Raw genomic sequence first — 21,034 nt, forward strand, 5'->3', positions numbered from 1 at the left:
ATTTTTAATTATAAAATTTACAGCTTCAAAAATAGTGTAGAACAAACAGATCTATGAAAGCTTGAAAATCTTGAAAATTGACAGTTTAAAAATACATTACAAGATGCATTATTTCCAAAACTTGAGATCCAATTTTTTCTCATGTTCATGCCTCTTGATGTCTTGATGTGGACATTTGGCCGTCAAAAGAATCTCTTATAGTGCATTTTTTGAGATGGGCTCAAATTTGATTGTTTAGAGCCTCGGCTCTATATAAACTTCCTAAACGGAAAGGTCAATTGATGCTTTTAAGGCCCTTCAGAATGGGGCTTCCACTCCCACGAAACAAATAGTGACGTCAGAACTTTAATAGGACGCTAGATTGTAAGGTCTCTCAGTAGAAATAGACCAAATCCAAGAGAAAAAGGAGCAAATAAGCTCGACGCAAGGGGAGATAAAAGGGAAATAAGTAAAAGGATAGAACAAAATTTTTTAGCATGCCCATTGGCTTTCTAGCAAGCTCACTCTGTCAAAACCTCTTTTGACTTAATTATCAAAATCCTTTTCTTAACAACAGAAAAAAGTGTAGATAGTAAAATGTGATCATTCATATACAAAAATGGTAATTACATAAAAATCCGCATTTAGTTTCAACAATCCCAATGCGGTCACAATGATCTCAATCCACATAGTGGCTGCAAATATACACTTGACAAGTGATCACCCCATAGACATCTCCATTTACAACACCATGACTTCTATGACCTTTTTCCCCCAGCTTCTATTGAACATTTTTCCATTATATTCATTCTACTAACTATAACCATGCCAAACTTTCATCTCTCTTGCATTTTGGCAGAGCAAGGGGAGAAGAGGGGGGAAGAGAGAGAGGTCTACCTCCGACACCCATGCATATCCCTCCATCTAAGATACACAAGCCCGGCATGATAATGCGTGTACGCACCGGCGACCACCAAAACATGAAAGAGCTGATGGCTATGGCCTGCAATATCAAACTTTCCAGGCATCCATCTCTCTGGGATTCTCGTAGCATAAACCAATGCCCCTAAGCCATAGAAAATTCCCATCAAAATCTCATAACCCGTAGTGTGAATTGCCTCTGGCTGGTCTCCATAAACAACCAGCTTATGTAATATCGGTGCAACACCCGAAACTCCCATGCCAAAGAAAAGCCAAGCTCTAATAGTTCGAAACTCCGGGTTTTGAAAGACTGGAAGGAGAGAGAAAATAACAGTTGCCACTCCCAAAAGGGTAATGGAGCTGAGATAGAGGTATTGAAAGAAGGGTTCACACATGAAGGAATAGTAAACAGGGGGGTAGAAAGAGGTGGCTATAAGGGCGGCTATGCCTGCATAATCAAGACGTAGCATGATGTAAGCAAGACGACGAGAGTGGCAAGAGAGAAGGTGGCATGTACTGCTTGCCAGGAGGCAAAACATGGCACCACCTAAGAAGGCGAAAAAGGGCCATCGGGTGATGGGTCTCACCAGAAGAGGTGCAATCATATTCCCCACGTCGTCTTTAATGCTTGTCTGTATTCAGAAACCCAAAAATACAAATAGAAGATAGGGTTAGAAAGACAGTGATGGTTCAGAAAAATGGTTGTTAAATGGTTTTATAATTCTTTTCCTAACAATGGTTAATTGGGAAGAAACACATGCATCTAGCTGTACGCTATGATTAGGAGTTCACCATCTTCCTTCCCAATTACTTGAATTTGGCAGCTTCACTGGAGGTTTACTGGATGTGCATAATGCTAACATCTGCAGCAAACGCTGTTTTCTTTTTATTGTTTTCCCGGCAATCACACCAAAAAATGCAGAGACTACAATGTACCAGATCCTCACAGGCCCAACTAAATTCAGAATACATAATCAGAAAAAACCCACACAGACCACTTCCGAAAGAGGTTAAAACTGGTTTAGCATGATAACGTTTGGAAAGACCCAGCAAAATTGGATGGAAGACCCCTAAGTCCAACCATTATATGGCCAAATTGGAGACCAATTTGGTTAAGCCCAAATTGGAGAAAATTGAATATACATATTTAGTTCCCCATCGTTGTACTTTGGGTTTATTTATGAATTAAGCTTGGAAATGAAATGAAAGTATTTTGGCAAAATAAAAGTTCCTTCTTTTGTGGAGTAATTTCTATGGTTTATAAATGGAAGGTTTAATGGGCCTGTCAATATACTTATATATATTATATTGGGAATGTTGGTGTTCCTCTTGGGATGTTCCATATTACAATAATGACATCAACATTGTGAGTACCATAAACATATTAATATGCTCAAATAAACGAGCTTAATAGCATAGAACTATGGATCCTGCTTCCTGTATTTGTGCCTTTCTCAGGGTTATTCGTTTAGTTCTACAGTCAAGTAATTTTACCTTTGGAATAAGGGGAACAAAAGCTGCGTTAAAGCAACATTAAGCTTGCACCTCTTGTGGAATTTATGGCAAAAACACCAACGAGCTGCGGGATTTCCCTGTGGCTCTGATACCACTTGTAGTGAATTGTCAGAGGGAATTTTTTGTGCCTACCACTTGGTATCAGAGCTACAGAATTCCTGCAAAATAGTCACAATATCGAGAGAGAAAATATGTGCACTATTTTGACTTGAATTTTTTTCTCTCATTAACGCATAATCATCAAATAGACCAAATCATTGCACACATTATTCACATTTATTATTTCATTCATTACAAGCACACCCTATCTTCATTCATTAAACTCTCACCATTTCTAATACACCAATCAGGTGCCCCTCTTTCTCACTCTATACTCACTCCATAACTTCACACTTCTTACTCTCACTTCTCACTCTTACGCACTCCTCTCTACATCTCTCTTACTCCCTCACACCAATTGATCACTTCACTTAATCCTCACTTTGATACCTAACCGTCCTAGCACACCCCCTATTTATAGGCTACAAGCAGCACCATAGCCATCCATTATGTGGATGGGAGCATATGTCCCTTTGCCAATTGTGCCACATAATAATGGGAGCATGTTCCTTCACCTTGAGCCTACATAGCTCTTAAGAAACCTCTAAAGAAAGGAAGGGAAAGCCATTTGTTGGCTCCTACAATTCTCCCCCTCAACACTAGCTAATGTTCATGCCAAGTCTCTCTGTTTCTAAAAAAAAAATTTGATAAATGTTGACTTTTGCATTGCTATAAAGAGAAGAAGTACAAGTTTTGGTTAATCCGAGAGTACCCACTAGACGGGACTCTCGGTTAAAAAGAATAGGTCAACAGATCCTGTACAAAAAATGGGGTTATAGGATAGTCCCCTTACAAAATCTACAGTGAGGACACAAAAATTGACCCTTACAAAGTTTACAGAGAGTTTACAAAAATGGGCTAAGAAAGTTGCTCGTACCCAGTGAGTTGTTCTTGTAAGTTTATCCTCAATGGTCCAGAGCAGCAAGGGACTGGGTTTGGTCTTTGTCATGGGCCCTAGCCCCGTACTTCACCAGGAGGTCGGCAAGCTCGTTTGACGTCCTTGAGGTATGCATTCAGGAGACGGCCATATCCCTGCAGATGTGAACAATCTCATCATAAATCGGTGCCCGATACCAAGGGGGTGTAGACCTCCCGATTGCCCAAGTAATGATGTTTAAAGACACTATTAGGTGTTGCCCCCAAGATCAATCGAAGCTTCGATATTACATTGGTGATCTCTTGAAGGCCAAGATATTACGTTGGTGATCGATCGAAGCTTCAATATCACGTTGGTGATCTCTGGGAATCTTGAAGGCCAAGATATTCGGAGTAGGCGAAGAGGATATTACGTTGGTGATCTCTAAAGATACCACCTGCTCTTGCGTGGCCGGGGTTCCCCAAGGAGCACCCATCGAAGTTTAGCTTTATGGCTCCGTCAGTAGGGGGCTTCCAAATGGTTGATCTTTTCTCCTTCCTTGGTCGGTGGACAAGAATATTCTTCCATTGACTAGGGAAGGAGTTCGTAGGGATACCCTTGAAGACGTGTTGGTTTGACACCCAGAAGGTTACTGAGGACGTAACCTTGTGAAAGAGGGTTGAGACCGGGCTGATTTGTCCTTGGAAACTTCTGGCATTTCTTTCTGTCCAGATTACCCAAATGGTTGTTGCCACTGCTGCCTTCCATAGGATTTTACTGGCCCTTGGCCATTGAGAGGCAAATCGACAACCATTAGGTGTCTAATCGTTAGTGGTGTTACCCAGTAACAGTTGTAGCAAAACGCTCCAGAGGTCGTGGGCAAGGTTACAGTGGATGAAAAGGTGAGGATAAGATTCCTCCTCGCACAAACACATAATGCATCTGTTGGGGATTGGGATCCCTTTCTTTTGTAGGTAGTCGACTGTAAGTGCCTTTTGGGAACCCGTTATCCGATTGAAAGTTTGCACCTTGGGAGGTGCTATAATATTCCAAATCTGGGCAAAAACCGATGGGGGATTAAGTGGGAAAGTGGGATGTTGAATGACTTTCTTGTAGAAGGAGGCCACAGAGAAGGCCTCTGATGGAGTGAGGGACCATACCAGTTGGTCCCGTCCTTGTGTAGGGAGGAAAGAATGGTGCAATAGTGCCGAGAAGGGGAAAAAGTGGTTTGTTTTCTCTTCAGAGAGGTTTCTTCTGAAAGAGGAGTTCCACTCTCTTCGACCTACCTCCACCACCATTTCATCCTCTATTGTGGCATCTATGTTCGCTGCGATAGAGTAAAGGGATGAATAGAGGTCCCTCAGTGGTGCGTGTCCTAGCCAAAGATCTGACCAAAAGTGCACTCTTGTTCCTTCTCTTGGGTGAAACCTGATGTATTTTTTGAACAATGCGAGAGATGAGGTGAAAGATTTCCATGCTCCTGATTCATTGGTCCCAGGTCTCCTTTCTGGCACCAGAGTGTTTTGAGGAATCTTGTATTTACTCCATAGTACTTGAGCCCAGAAAGAGTCCGTTTGAGTGGCCAGACACCACCACCATTTCCCTAAGAGAGCCAAGTTGTGTTTCCTTAAGAGCTTGATTCCCAACCCCCCCCATGTTTTTTGGGTAAACATACTTTATCCCAGGAAATTAAATGCAATTTGGCTTTCTCGGCCTGCCCTGACCAAAGAAAGTTCCTCATGAGTTGATCGAGTCGATTAGCCACTGAAGTAGGTATTTGAAAAAGAGACATAAGGTACACAGGTGCATTGGCCAACGTTGCTTTGATTAGAATGGTTCTTCTCGCTTGAGAGAGGAATCTCCCTTTCCACCCCGCCTCGCGTCCATCAACCTTGTCAATCACATGGGACCAATGTCTCGTCTTAGGTTTGCCCAGCCCGAGGGGTAGACCCAGATAAGTTGTTGGGAGATCCTCAACTTTACACTCCCAATTTGGAATGAGCTCTTTGATTTGTGCATTGGCAATAGCTATACCCATCATTTTTTATTTTACCACATTAACCTTGAATCCTGTGGCCAATTGAAAACATTTTAGAAAGAGTCTCAAGTTATCCACTTCTTGGGGAGATGCATCAAGGAATACAAAAGTGTCGTCTGCGTATTGCAGATGAGACACTATAGGCCCACGGTGGGAAGTTTTGAATCCTGTGCGGAGACCAGTTTGATAAACACGGGACAAGGACCACCTAAAGACTTCAGCTGATATGGCAAAGAGGAAAGGGGAAAGGGGGTCCCCTTGGCGTAATCCCCTCGAGGAGGAGAAGAATCCTCTTGGAGTGCCGTTCATGAGCATCGAAAACTGTGGACGAGAGGTTGACACATTCTTCAACGACCCCTGAAACCCATTCTTGCCATAGTCTCATCCAGAACGGACCAATCGACGTGGTCGTACGCTTTCTCCTAGTCAATCTTGAAGATGAGGCCCGCCTTTTTTGCCAAATGCCTGGAGTGGATACACTCGTGGGCAATTAGCGCACGGTCCAGGATCTGCTTATCTTTAATGAAGGCTGTCTGTGAAGATGAGATAGTAAAGAGGGGACTTGTTGTAGTCTTGATGCCAACACCTTCGCCAGGATTTTATAGGAGGAGTTGAGCAAACTGATAGGACGATAGTCCTTAAGTTCTTCAGCCCCTTCTATCTTAGGGACCAAGGCTATGAAGGTAGCATTAATGGCTTCATGGAGTATTCCCCGGTCGAAAACTTCAATGAAGAAACTCATGAAGTCAGGGCGGAAAGTTTCCCAGAAGATTTTGAAGGGGGCAATGGGAAACCTATCAAGGCCTGGAGCTTTATCTTTTGGCAGGTCATCTAAAGCTTTCACGACTTCCTCTTCTAAGAAGGGACGCTCCAGCCATTGAGCTTGTTCTTCCGACAAGGTATGGAAGTCAAGGTCAGCCATGGCAGGTCTAGGGCCCCACGGAGCAGCATAAAGGTCTGGAAGAAAGAAAGAATAGCCGACTCAATTTCTCCCGGCTGAACCAGATAGCTATTATTGGATTTGATGATCGAGATAGAATTATCTCTCCTTCGGCAATTCGCTATCCTAAGGAAGAAACGAGTATTATGGTCCCCTGCTTTGAGCCAATTGATTATAGATCTCTGGAACCAGTAGAGCTCTTCTTTTTTGAGGGTGGAAAAGTAATCAAGTTTCGTTTGGGTTCTCAGATCTGCTTTAGAGGTTGTCAGAGGATGGGACTCCCCAAGGCAGTCAAGTTCTCGGATGGACTGACTCCAAGTTTTAAGGGAAGCTTTGAGGAGTTGAATTTTAAATTGGAGTTTGAAACCTGCTCTTCCCGCTACCTGGACAAAGAAAGAGTTCCACCATGTGGGAATCAATGATGGAAGGGATTTTTCTTCTAACTAGGCACGACCATGGCGTGGGATCCTGGAAAACGTTTCTCCCAATTCAGGGCAAGAAGGAACCTGTTGAGTTTTGAGAGAGTAGGTTAGGGAAAGGGTTTGGATCAAGTGAAACGGTTTCCATGAAGAGGAATGTCTAGGAGATTGTTCCTGAAGATGAAGTTCGAGAATTTCGTCATTCTATGGGAGATGTGGGAGCTGGAGTTTCTCTCATGAGACCAACGGGTTATATTGAAATCTCCACCCAAGCACCAAACTGGGTGAGGAAGGAAAGCCACAGAATACAATTCAATCCAAAGGTGAGACAACAGGGATGAAGCGCAGGGGCCATAAATGGCCGAGAATTTCCATTATATGTCATCTGAGATGAGAGAGAGGAGGATAGTAACCGAAAAATCCTTAATATGAAGGAGGCGTTCTGTGGGGTCCCAGATCACCCAGATTCCCCCTGAGGCCCCTACCATAGGTAGGACGGCCCACTGGCAAGGCCTCCTACCCCATACCTAGCTAATGAGGTGGACAGAGGCTCGGGCAGTTTGGTGTCAATGAGGGCAAGGATAGTGGGACAGTGTTTCAAGGCCAGGTCCTTGACAACCTCCCTTTTGAAAGGGTGTCCTAGGCCTCTAATGTTCCATGAGAGGATCTTCATGGAGGTAGAGAAGGAGGATAGACAGAAGCTAATCTAGCAGATCGCCTCAAAGGTGGGGATGAGGTAGAGATGGGGTATTCTACAGTGGAGGGCCCACCATAAGAGATAGATGAGAAGAGGTTAAGGATCTCCCTTTTTCCTTTAAAGCTCACCTCCTGTCGACTCTGAGCGTTTGCGAGAAAGAACCAGTGGGCGGGACCTTCAAGGCCATCATGCTGAAAGCTCATAATGTGAAACAATTCCTTCATTCTATCCTAGTCACTGTCGTGCTTGTCCCCGTCGACCCCTCATTGTTGTCACTCGTCGAGGGAGGAGAGACGAGCGTGCCAAGGTCATCCTGCAAGTTTGAGGCCATCTCTAGAGGAAGGGGGGAGGAGAAAAGGAGGGGTAAAGGTCAGAGGGAAGCTAAAGAAACGGCTCAGAGGGGGGGGAGGAAGGGAGCGGAGGGGAGGAGAGGGAGAGGTAAAGCATAAGAGAGTCAAGGAAGGGTTAGGCTGCAACAGGGGAGAAGAAAGAAGGGGAGGTGTCAGGAAGGGCAAAGGAGGCGAGTCTAGATCCCCAGAGGGAAGGAGAGGGGGTGTAGAAACAACGTGAGGGGCGGAGAGAAGGGGGGGATAGGGGTAAGTGGGGTAGGGAACGATTAGGTAAGTGAAGAAGTGGGAGTAAGAAACAAAGTGGTGGGACAAGCAGAGAGAACCGAAGAAAAGGTGGGAGGAGTGAATCCTGCTAACCCTGATCAGAGTGGGGAGAGAGGACAAAAAGGGTGCCAACGAGAGGGAACGAAAGCAGGAGCAGGGGGGTGGTCAGGGCAGGTTCAAGGGGAAAGGAGGAAAGGGGCAGTGGAGCCACAAGAGCGCAGAACAAAGAAGGAAGGTGGCGGGGGGGGGGGGGGGGGGGGGAGGCAGGATAGAAAAGGAGGGAAGGGAAGGGGAGGTGAAGAGGCCACCTCAGATGGAGGAGAGAGAATAGGAGGCACAACAAGTGGGGGGAACGGGGAGGTAGGTGAGAGGGGGCAGGAGCTAGGGAAGCGTGCTGTCGGCGGAGGCTGTAAGGACATGTTGATGGCTGAGGGCTGCATGTCTGAAGACGTGGCACTCGAGAGAAGAAAGGGGGCAGAGGGAGTTAAAGCAGGGCTAGTGGGCGTGGCACCCTAAGAGAGAATGGGGGCAGGGGGAAGTAAATGCGAGGGCCAAAGACGGCTACTTGCCAGGGGACGTGGCATTCAAAGGAGGGAAGAGATCGACGGGACGGGAAACAAAGACAACCGAGGAGGAAGGGCCGGGTCCAAGGGAGGGGCCCGACGACGAAGCAGACAAGCCAGGCGAAGGATCGAGAATAGGTTCTTTACCGGGTCGACGACGGGGGGTAAAGGCCAAGGCGGGATCCTCGTCAATGGTATTGGAACATGTCATGATGTCGACCCTAGCAAGCGCCGACTCCAATCCTGACGATTGGACACCCGTGGCCTGCTGGGCCGGGGTAAAGGGTGCAAGGCTAGCAGTTCCCGAGGCTTACTACGAGGCTGCCAGGAAACCGAAGGTGGAGGTTTGGGATCCTTGCTCCGAAGTTGCACCAAGAGGTTTGAAGGAGGAGCTGCGGCCTGCCGAGGGCATCGCCTAGAACGACGGTTCTTGCGCGCCACAGTGGTCTAGGGATGAGGAACAAAGGGTGAGGAGGAGGCCGCTGATTGAAAAAAGAGGCAGAAGGAGGCGACGCTTCCAACCAAGAGAGAGAAACGTGAAAGAAGAGAGAACTAACCTCAAGCCAAATGCTAGAGGGGATAAGGCTGGTATCCAGCACCTCCAACAGGAGACAAATGGAGCCAAGTGGTAAGGACTCTATCGATTTCCAGTGAATAGATACCAGTTCACCGCAGGCTTCCGCCACTTTCTTGAAAGTCGCAGGGGACCAAGCATGGAGAGGGACATGGTCTAGGCTAAGCCAGACACATTGTTTTCTGAAAGACCCGTGAGAGGGGGACCATGCCCGAAGCGAGCAAGAAGCCCCTTGGAAGGTGGTTGTAGGGGGGTCGTTAAGGGCGCGCAAGGCAAACTCTGGGGATGGGAAGCTGAGGAGGAACTCTCCACCAGAGATGCGTCTGCAAGTGAGAGAAGGTTCACCCCAAAAATGTTTTGCCCATTGTTCTATGCCTCTCACATCATCACATCAGGGATGAAATCTAGCTAGCAAACAGGAGGATAGTTTAAGCTTCAATTCAGCTGAGACATCGACGGGGGTAGGGATGATGCAAGAGAGAAAAGGGGAGGGACAAAAAGAGGGGGGAGTCCTCCCGGGCAGCTTAAGATGGCTTGTCGGGGCCGAGGTTGGAGGAGCAAAGGTAACCACCTGGGAGAAGGTTGCCTTGTGAGGTTGCTTAGACACCTCCCCTAGTTGCTTAGGCGACTCACCTGGCTAAACAAAACCCTCAGGAGAGGAACGGGGGCTGAGGAAGGACGAGGGCTGGACTCTAGGAAGCAAGGGGAAAGGTTTTAGGGTAAAGGGTGTAAATCTGGTCCCAACTAAGAGGAGGAGGAGGGGGGAGGGGGGAGAGGAAGACGACGACGACGACGCCTCGTGTGATTATTACGGGCTCACTCCTGTGGTTAAAGTAATTGTGCTCTTTGTTACTAAAATTGTTTCCAGCAAATTTTGCAACGTTAAGTCCTTTTGTGAATATATCAGCAACTTGCTCTTATGTCCTCAATGGTGCCATTGTGAGTTCTCACTTAAGACCTTTTTCTTGTATGTAACGATGATGTACCTCAATATGCTTAGTCTTTACATAAAAGACAGGTTTCTCTACCAATCGAATGGTTGATAGGTTGTCACAAAAGAGTGACACGGGTTTTTTCATTTGTTGATACAAATTCTCAAATAGAAGTGTCAGCCAAGTGAATTCCTGGGCAGCCATTGCTGCAGGTCTGTATTCCACTTCAGTGGTAGACAAAGAGACAGTGGGTTGTTTCTTGTTGCACCAAGAGATTGCTGTTGATTCAAGGTTGAAAAAAGGTTGGGTGGAAGATCGGCGATCACTAGCAAAATCAGCATAATAGTATCTAGTTAACTTACATTTTCCCTTCTTGTGCAATAATCCATAGTCGGCAATACCTTCAATGGACCACAAGATTTGTGAACAACCTCCAGATGAGGTTTTCTCAGATTCTACATGAATAGGTACTCTGACTATATGTGCAATGTCAAGACAAGTTAATGATAAGTCAATCAGGCTGCTGCCAATCTTCCTATACATGGCTGAACGCTTGAGGTCATCTCCTTCATCTGCATAGTCTCAAAGTCGTCTCCATTGGTATTGGGATAGGCTTGTGGTCGACCATATTGTACTTCTGTGGTAGGTCTCTCGTGTACTTCTACTAATTACAAGAAGAGAACTTCCCGAACTCGGTCAATTTCGAGTCCTAGAAAATGTTTGAGCTCCCCAAGCTCCTGCACCTCAAATCCTAGTGACAGATTCTTCTTAGACGGTTGATTTCCTTAAGTAGAGTCCCAAGTGACAATCAGGTCACCAATGTGAGCATGGATAACAGATAATCAGCCGTTTCTAACTTTTACAAATAAGGCTGAGTCGGCCAGTTTGGCTGAATATCCATTATGCAACAAGAACTCGACAATCTTGCCATACCAGCCACTCAGTGCCTGGTTTAGATTGTAGAGGGTTTTCCTTAGTTTGCAAACATGATTGGATCGATCTTTGCTTTCAAACCCTTTTGGCTACTCCATATAAATATATTGATCGACTTCACATTCTTCACATACATCTGCCATAATTTCCGTAACTTGTCGGCTTCCAATGCAAGCAATACACATAGTTGTAATCTTGATTAAAGGATTAAAAGTCTTCTCATAGTCAATCCTATACTATTGTGAAAATCCTCGAGTAACTAATACGGCCTTATAAGCTTTCTTAAGAAAAGCTAATACAGTCTTATATCTTTCGACCATTCTATCGGCACGGGTCTTCACTTAGAACACCCATCGAAAAGAGATAGGTCTTACCTCCTTCGGCTTAGGAACCAGGTCCCACATCTTGTTCTTTTCTAATATTCTCCCTCTATGTGGGCTCGTGGTGAAGGGGCACATGCTCCCATTATGTGGCACAATTTTGTCCATACAATAGATTTCAATCGTAGTGCATGTAGCCTATAAATAAGGGGTGTACCAAGAGGCTTAAGCATCAAAGTGAGGATCAAGTAAAGTGATCGAGTTGGGTGAGGAAGCAAGAGAGATATAGAGTGAAGCAGTGCATAAGAAAGAGAAGTGATGAGAAATGCGAAGTGTTGGAGTGAGTATGGAGTGAGAAAAAGGAGTGGTGAGCGAGTGGTGGGCGAGAAGTGGTGAGAGTGCAATAAATGAAGAGAGAGTGCTTGTAATGAATGAAGTAATAAACGAGAATGATGTGTGTAACGATTTGATCCATTTGATGTAATGATTATGAATCAATGAATGCAAAGAAAATACAAGTAAAATAGTGCACGTATTTTCTCTCTCTAGTGTAGTCTAGTGTGTGACTATGTTGTAAGAATTTTCGACAAGTATCAAGCCCAGAAAAATTCCCTACAAGTGGCATTAGAGCTCTGACAATACCCTACACGAGTCCCCATCACAATTTCTCAAAAGGCTTGAAAGAAAACAAATAAGTGAGAATCTGGTCCTGAGGCTGTCTCCCCAGTGCACAAAACTAGTAAATAAGGTTGCCTCTTCCTCAAACCTACGTTGTAGTGGAGGAACCAAACTTCAAGGATGCAATCAAATATGATCTCATCTAAAAATGGTATTTGTATTCTTTTGCCTTATAAAGCCTTTAGAAGTAGCTTAGCCATTCAACTCGTCAATTCTAAGTTGCAACTAAATTCAACTCTTCATTTCCAGTTGCAGCGAAATTCACCTCTTCACTTCAAGTTGCAACTAACCTCATTTTGCCTCACAATATCCTCATAAGCCATCTGTGGGCAAATAAATCTCCTTTCTTCTCTGGTGAGGAAAAAGTTCTCTTCCATTCTAACTAAAAACATTTTTGCTCCTCCCCTCCATGGCACAAAAATCTATTCAAGAACCTTCGTCTCCTCTCAATGGATTGGAAAAAAGGAAAAAAAAAAAGAAAAAAGAAAAAAAAGGATCTAAAACTTCATTCCTTCTTTACCCTAGGTTGCCAGAGACTATTATCAACCATAAGACTTAAAAGTTCCTTGCCCACTCTAGAGACCTGCTCATCCAGCAATTCTATGCTTGACCCACCAGTTTGATATTTTGTCAATGAATGAATACTTGGATCACAATTTTTAGGAGGGATGGAGGATCCCCATTCAAGGTGTAGGGATTTAACAAGACAAGGCAGTGCTCAGAGAATCTAAGGTAGGTATAGGTAAAATACATCAGCTCAACCCCAAAGAGGGGCCTCCTCTCAATTGCTGGAAACCCGACGCAATCTTGGCCATAGCACACTGTCTGGTTGTTGGTACAGTTAATTATCAGTGCACCATCCATGGGGAGATCAACGAATTCATGTCACCCCATAAAGCAAGAAAAATAAGTCATAGTTTGGGAAGTTGCCAACAATTCTTCATGTAGGAGAACCTAATTATACTAAAGTCATTGCCTTGTAAATAAGTGTCAAATTAGATCTTCTTAAATAGGGAATAATTACATACAAAAACATATCTGCAATAGAGTATTCAGACTCAACATCCACTGCCCATGTTTCTCCAAGGATGGTGGATATGAATTATTGCCCACTTTTATAGCCACCTTATTTTTTAGGGAAAAACTAAACTCCACTGCCACGGGTATGTATGGACCCTTGATGTTGGACATGAGTACTGGAATACTATACCTGTGAGAAGATTGATATGTGGTCCGTTCAACTGACCCCAACTCTTGGGGCTTACAAATTACCAGGTAATTTAGGTTATTCACAATGATGTTTCTCTTTTTTTTTCTTTTAAATTGTAAACAGTTACCAACATGACATAAGAGAAACCTTGTTGAATAAGAACACTATTGATTGAGAAAATATCTTTGTATGCCCTATTTTGAAGTTCCATTTCCCAATAGATATCTTCTAACCCCTTGAACCAACTTTACCCCTTTTGACCACCCCTTTTTAGCCCAAACAAAAGTAAGAAAGACGCCCGAGTCTATTCCTTTCTAAACCCCTCTCTATCAATAATGTGTTTCTCTCTCTCTCTCTCTCTCTCTCTCTCTCTCGCCCATCTCCCCTTAACATCTCTATCTTCGAGAGAGAGAAACTCGTTATAGAGAGAGGTTTAGAAAGAAATAGACATGAGTGTCTTTCTACCTTTTGTTTGGGCTAAAAAGGGATGGTCAAAAGGGATAAATTTGGTCAGATGTACTATGTGGGATCTCTATGCCGCCAGAAATGTTTTCAAATCCTGGATTTGTTGGGAAAAGAAAATTCAAAATAGGGCGTACGGATATATCTTCCCATAATTTTATTGTTCCTCTTGAGATATTTGATTTTCATTTCTTCTAGGCCTCCCCAAGGCCCCGGAGAATCTATAAGAGAATGTTCATTTGAATCTAAATGTCTTAAACCACCAAAGGAACCCTCAGCAGTGAGCCAGCTTGCTTACATTGAAACCACATAGGCACCTTCATTACCATCATCATCATTATAGCCTTTTCCCAACTAATAGGGGTCAGCTACATAAATCTTGGTTTGCCATTCTGCTCAATTAAGGATCATACACTCAGTGATATCATAAGTCCCCATATTTTTTCTCACTACTTCCAACCTTGCCCCTTTTGAGCCTATCCCTTGCCCCTTTTGAGCCTTCCAAATGAATTAACTCGCAACTCCTAACAGATGTTGTACTGGGTCTGCGCCACATATAGCCAGCCTACCTAAGTCTACTTTCTCTCATCTTATCGTCTATTGGTGCCACACTAAATTTTCCCAAATGTATTCATTTCAAATTGTAACCTTTTTTGTCTTTTCACTCATCCATCTCAACATCCTCATCTTAGCTACACTCATTCTATGAGTATGTTGTTTCTTGATCGCCAAACATTTTGCCCCATAAAGTAAAGCTGGTCTCACAACTGTCCTATAGAACTTGCCCTTCAACTTCATTGGTATGCGGCAATCACATAAAACTCCAATTGCACATCTCCACTTTACCCCCCGACCTCTAATTCTATGTACAACATCTTCCACAATCTCCCTATTTTCCTATATTATCGACCCAAGATATCAAAATGTGCTCTTTTTGGTATTTCTTGACCGTGAGTTCGACAATTTTAACTACTTCCTCATCTCTACCCTTATTATTACTAAACTAGCATTGCATATACTCTGTCTCAGTCCGGTTAATTTTAAAACCTTTAGATTTCAAAGCATCCCTTCAAAGATCTAACTTTGCGTTGATGCCATTTTTGGCCTCGTTGATCAAAACTATGTCATCCGCGAACAGTATGCACCACGGTACCTCATCTTCTAGGTGCCTAGCTAAGTTGTCCATAATTAAGACAAATAGATATGGGCTCAACGCTAACCCCTGATCTAGACCCATTGTCACTGAAAACTCGCTCATCTCTCCACTATTTGTTCATTTACTAGTTAGCGCTCCCTCGTACATATCTCTAACCAAGTCGATGTAGTGTCTGGAGATTCCTTTCTTTTCCAACACCCACCAATTCAAATATATATATTCTCTATCATAAGCTTTCTCTAGATCAATAAATACCATGTGGAGGTCTTTTCCCTTTGATCTAAAGATTCTAAACTTCTCAATCAGTTGCTCAAGTAGGAAAATAGCCTCGGTTGTTGATCTCCCTGGCGCAAAACCGAATTGGTTTTCGGATACACTCGTTTCATGTCTTAGTCGTTGCTCAATCACTCTCTCATAGTTAATATAGGAAGCCAAATTCTTAACACCATTGATCACCACTTTGTTGATGCCTTGCCCAGCATCTCCCCTAACCCCTTCCTAAGGCTCTCTTAGTAACACTCTTAGAGACGCAATTGAAGGATGTATACATAAGGAACCTCAGCAATGCGTCTACCATGAGTATCCTTAACTCTGACACCTCTATCATGTTACCCACAAAGGACAGACCAAGACACGACATCAAATCTAACATCTCTGCCATCTTACACACGAACAATAGACAAAATATTGGTCATCTAACCTAACAATCAGCCTTTCCTTGTGTTAAAAAGTGGTCTCTCTGAGTCTCCCATAGATGATGTCACCGGTCCCACAAACTACTCAGAACCACCAAGAATCCATTATTTCCCTAAAACTCTAGGCCCAAAATATCAATCCCCTTTAACTTTATCCATAACTATCAATATATAGACCTTTCCACATCCACAACTGTATATTAGTATTTCCATATTACATGTAAATGCAAGGAACAAAGTGTGACCAAAATGTTCTCCCCAAGTAACTCGTATACAGTGGGATTGCAAGTCATAAAGAGTTTCTATTCCACCGCCAGTGAAGTTCGCAAGATTAGGGTGAAAGACACCAAACAAAGCCACTCAATAAAAAGGAGAAAAGCCCAATATCCAAATAGAGAAAATAAGGAGGGGCCCAAAAAGGTCCGAAAGCAAGAATAAACCATGGCCTCAGCAGATGGATCAAAATGATATTTTAGTTTTCCGTTTCAATAACCCAAGTTCTAACAGTTTGAAATCCTTCCTCAAAAAAATACATAGGGGAGTAAATGAAAGCCCCTCTACATTAGTTACATAACCTAATGCTTGGAAAACAAATTGATCCAAAATGTAGAAAACGTTACCACAGAGAAACCTATTAAAGAATTATGTGAAATGATCCAAGATAAATCCTTTCTAAACCCCTCTACTGCCACACAAACATACTCACAAGAAGAAAAAAAATCTTGGAAACCCATGTAAATTCCACAAAAACCATTATTATATTTAAACTCTATTCAACAAATACTAGTACTCTTTTTTAATGTGCTAACATTCAACAAACACTAATATTAGAAAAGGAAAAACCTCCATTCAATTGTGTTGTATAAAATCCTATTAAATCACCTAAAAAAACTCAAAAGGCAGAAAGGACAAAAGACTGGTTTTGTGTTTAGCCAGTCAATGATGGTTCAGTCATACGGATAATTGATCATGTGTTTCTTTTTACCCTTGAGACATTGTGATCTCTCTCTACTTCAAAAAACAAGAAAATTTGCATTCAACTACCTCGCTAGATACTCCAAAAGGAATACTGCAGCAAGACCAATATGACAAGAAATGCTTTCACAAAAGAAGAAGGTAAAATGATTAATTCCTCATCAGAAGAAACAATGGAAAATTTTATGCTTCCATAGCACCATTTGTTCTAGCCATGGGACATGTGAACATTAGATTCCTCATTCACTATATGAGAGTAAATCAGATAAATGTTTCACTTCCATGGATAATGCATATTCTATCCTTTCCTCCAAACGGCAAGTGTAGCCTGCACATCAAAGCCTAAGGAGCCCAAACTTGAAAGATGAGAATTGAAAGTCGAATCAATGGAATCAGTTCATCTATCTTGCTTTACAGATCTTTATATCAGTTGTGTAAAGCATGTTACAAAAACCCCATGTTGTTACTAAACAAGGTAGTGGGGGAAATGAAATAAATAAATCAGAAAACTAAAAATAAAAATAAATGGACAAGAGAACTACCCATAAATCATAAAAATTAAAAGTGGAATTGTACAACAGCAGATGGGGAGAAAAAAAAGTCGTATTGTACAATGAATTTCAACAATATATCAGTTTATAAGAAATAAATTCACAAGAATACGTATGTCCTTGCCAAAGAATGTAAATATTCATAACAAGCAACTCCATGAGAGGAGATCCAAAAGAGAACACAATAATATGGAAACTTCATGGGCAATCAAACTCTAACTGACTCTACCTTGGATGGCCAAGTTAGAGTTGCAGAATCTTAGAAACACCAAAAAATCTTGAAATAGGGAACCTTTTTTCAGTTTTCAACAAGAGAGCAAATTTAACAATAAGGAAGTGGAAAAGAAATGTTACCAAAACACATGTATCTGTATGGTTTGCATGGTACAAACTCTCGGGCAAGCAGTTCCTAACAAGTTCAAGTAAGTGCCATCCGGACAAAGATGGAAGTGAATCCATGGAGGGCAAAGCACTCTTCAGTTCATTTCTCAACCTTTGTAAATCAGGCATGTTGGGCATAGATGGAAGGCAATGCATAAGTTCCTTGTGAAGATCAGCCCTCTTAAGTACATCAGGTAAATTTGGCAAAGAGTGGAGGTCCACAACCTTCGGCAACTTCACAGCAGTGTATATCGTGAGGGAAAGAAATAAGAAAAATCCAATCAGATGCCTGAAGGAAGAATAGCAACTCCAAGTAAGGAAAATAATTAAAAGAGCTACTGAAATGAGAATGAAAGGTAAATGTTTTATAACTGCAATCGAACTTTAAAAATTAAACACTATAAGTCTAAAATCAATAAAGGAAGTACCCAACGATAAATAATAGGCGAAGGCCATCAGTACAATTTATTCAACAGACCTTCTTATTCGAAATTATTGTAACTGAAAACAATTTGTAGCTGACGCAAAAATAGAGCATGAATAGTGTCATTCATGGCGAAACATAAAAAACCATGTATACGGATTTAAAGCACAAACGAAACTAACTACGTCCACCATTAAAGTTTTGTAAGGAGAAAACAAATATTAGTCATAACATGTTACTCTATCATAAGCAACATTTGTGAAAATCACCAAGCCATTTGAAAAAGATATTTATACCACCCAACAGATAGCTCAGTCGGGTTAATTAACAGAAACCCAAGATCATTATGCAAAAAACATTTGAAAATTTCGTTAAATTAAAGACTGTAGTATCTATTTTCTTAATCAGAGTGATATTGTAATCCCTAGTTGTCTTGAAATGCAACGGGTTTTTGTGGCAAACACTTACGTCCACACATTGAGAGTCTCATTATGAATGGTGAAGATGCTGAGGAAGATCTCCTTCAATGGCCACTCTGACCTGTAATGACCTATGATATACTCATTGTCCCTCAAATAACCAGGCAAAGAATGATACTCAACCAACTGATACTTCACCCTCTTCCAAAGCCTCTTCCCCTTCCCCTCTGTACTTTGAGAATTAATCTCAGAAGAAACGACCCCACAATCTGAAGAAGCCTCACTCATCCTCAAAATCCTATAACCAGCACGAGACCAAATTAAAAAAAAAAAAGCTTATATTTCAAACCCAAGGAAATAAAACAAAAAGTAATGAAGAAGACACGACGAATACACCTCAAAATTTGGAAATTTTGAACAAACCAATCGATCTCTATCTATAATCAAAGAACCCATTTCAAAAAAGAAGAGAGAGACAGAGAGGGGGGAGATGAATTACAAATGGAAATCGGGAAAAGTATACCAGAACCTCTTGCTCAAAACCAAATCCCTAAAACTCTGGTCTAAACCATGAATCTTTTTCTGAAAACAGAGAACCCATTTGGAAGAGAGAGAAAGCTACCTTAAGTTGCACAATCCACTTCAAACAGAGAGCACAAAAACCCAAATGAAAGGTGCTACCCCTGCCAAGTATCAACCAGAAACTAGGGCATTTAAACCGTGAAAAACCTCTCTCTAACCGACGAGAATACCCAGAAAAACCTCTCTCTAACCGTCAGGAACGGATAGATACGAGGAAATCAGCACTTCCAATAAGGAAAAACAATCAACTAAAATACCCCAATGTCAGGATGAGAATGCCACACAATAAACAATGGGATTTGAAGTAGGACAGGAGGCAATGGCGTCTCCACAGAGGAAACGATGCCTTGAAAACGCCGCGAAATTTGGGGAAAAAATATTCCCCTTTGGGACTCAGTCGATGGCTTCTTCCGGGCTCTCAGGCACGGCGCGCGGTCAGAACTTTAAATCTTAGAGAGAGAGTGTAAAATTTTAGAGAGAGAGAGAGAGAGAGAGAGGATATGCTGTAGAGAGAGAATCGAATATCTCTCGAGGCGCGTTGCGTGAAGGACGTTACCGGTAATAAATATGAGCCCCCCCCAAATGTTTAATAAATGAAGGACCCGGTTTCTGTGCGGCCAAGCCCGCGTATATCGAAATGCGGGGCCTATGATAAATCCATTTTTGAGTTGTATTTTTTGACTTAATTTTTTAAGACATATATTCCCTAAGATGGAGATCACGAATATGAAAAAAATAAATAAATTTAAAAATTAAAAATAATAATTCTAATAAAAAAACATTTGAACCGATAGTTTCTATTGCTTTTAGATGGAACACGTGCTTGCATCCTTACTTTAAACTTTTTTGGATCGCAAATATAGTTCAGCCCACATGAAACAATTTTTCATACATAAATATGTCACGCACTTTCGAGTAAGGCTGGCAACGGGCCAAGCAAGCTCGCCCCCCTAGCCCACCCTAGTTATATTTATGCTCGACCAACCTATAAAAATAAAAAAAAACAAGGGAGAAATAAAGAAAAAAAAGGAGCGTGGGACTAAGTCTAACCAGGCCGCTGTGTTGTAGCTCTCACCATGCTTAGGCTCTACATTTCTAGGATTGGGCCGTGCCCGGCTGAGCCGGGCCACGCAACCAATGGCCACCCCTATTCAAGATTTAAGGAGGACGGCGTACACGATGCTGTAAATATTGGTGAGAATCGTAGGTTCCTTGGGATTTGTGGGACTTGGGAGGTGGGCGTGGGGGACCCTTCCACACGTCTTTTGGCACTTTCTCTCTTTGTTTGTTTGTTTGTTCGTGTGGTAATCAACTTTAGTAAAAATGAACTGTTGCGTCCAAAATTAATATGGTTTTGTCCTTTTAGTATTCCTTGTGGAAAAGTATACCAATATGATTATTTATCTTTGGGTTTGTTTAGAGTTAACGATCTCTCAATTTATAAAAATTAATATTAAAATATTTTTAAATAAATACTATTTATAAAAAATAAACGTAGTATGTATAAAGTCGAGACTCTAAACAATCAAAATAAAACGTGAAGAAAAAAGTGGTTTCAATACTTAAAAAGGGTTTTGTTTCACAACACCACGTTTGGTGTAAAGCTTTATCCTGCACAACAAATTAAAAAGTTGATCAAAATATACAAAAGATGAAATACTTTCTATATTTTTTGTTTGGCCATTTTAATCCTTAACAATTTAAGGCTTTTACATTGAAAACTTTCCCACAAATTGTGGTCCCGTTCACTCTACATCTTTGAGTTGATAAATGCAAGGAATTGGGTCTATATCCCACGTGTCGTGTACACCCCAAAAGTATACTCCACGAACCTTGTCCACACCCCATTTATAATGGGCCTGCAATACCAAACTAGAAACCCGAATCTATACCTCAATAACACCCGTTTCTCTCTCTAGATAACGTATTTGTTTCTCTGTTTCTCTCTCTGCATAAAATTGTTTCTCTCTGCACCATGGTTTTATATTTAGGACTTGGATTCAATTGAATAAAATTAGTGGAATTTTTGTCAATTTTTAAAAATTACAGTTTGTTTTTGCTTATATTACTTGAGAAAATATTGGCCTCCCATTTCAAGGCT

General features: G+C 42.1%; 1 protein-coding gene across 8 annotated transcripts; it reads right to left on the reverse strand.

The window, feature by feature from the left end:
- Positions 1-567: 567 nt before the first annotated feature.
- Positions 568-19,375, reverse strand: LOC18446963 (heptahelical transmembrane protein 4). 8 transcript variants are annotated; one of them, XM_088853782.1, is made up of 5 exons: positions 18,974-19,375; positions 18,401-18,649; positions 17,482-17,797; positions 1,488-1,532; positions 568-1,348 (listed from the first exon to the last, which is right to left on the reverse strand). In XM_088853782.1, the coding sequence occupies exons 2-5, from the start codon at positions 18,637-18,639 to the stop codon at positions 1,343-1,345; spliced, it is 606 nt and encodes a 201-aa protein (XP_088709908.1). In that variant the 5' UTR covers positions 18,640-18,649; positions 18,974-19,375; the 3' UTR covers positions 568-1,342. The 8 variants fall into 8 exon arrangements, with proteins under 8 accessions (XP_088709908.1, XP_088709909.1, XP_088709910.1 ...); XM_088853783.1 differs by having other exon boundaries at positions 18,875-19,214; XM_088853784.1 differs by having other exon boundaries at positions 18,851-18,997.
- Between the last annotated feature and the right edge of the window lie 1,659 nt (positions 19,376-21,034).

The sequence above is a fragment of the Amborella trichopoda genome, chromosome 12 (assembly GCF_054954075.1).
Source record: "Amborella trichopoda isolate Santa Cruz 75 chromosome 12, AtrichopodaSantaCruz75HAP2 v2.0, whole genome shotgun sequence".
Lineage (NCBI taxonomy): Eukaryota > Viridiplantae > Streptophyta > Magnoliopsida > Amborellales > Amborellaceae > Amborella > Amborella trichopoda.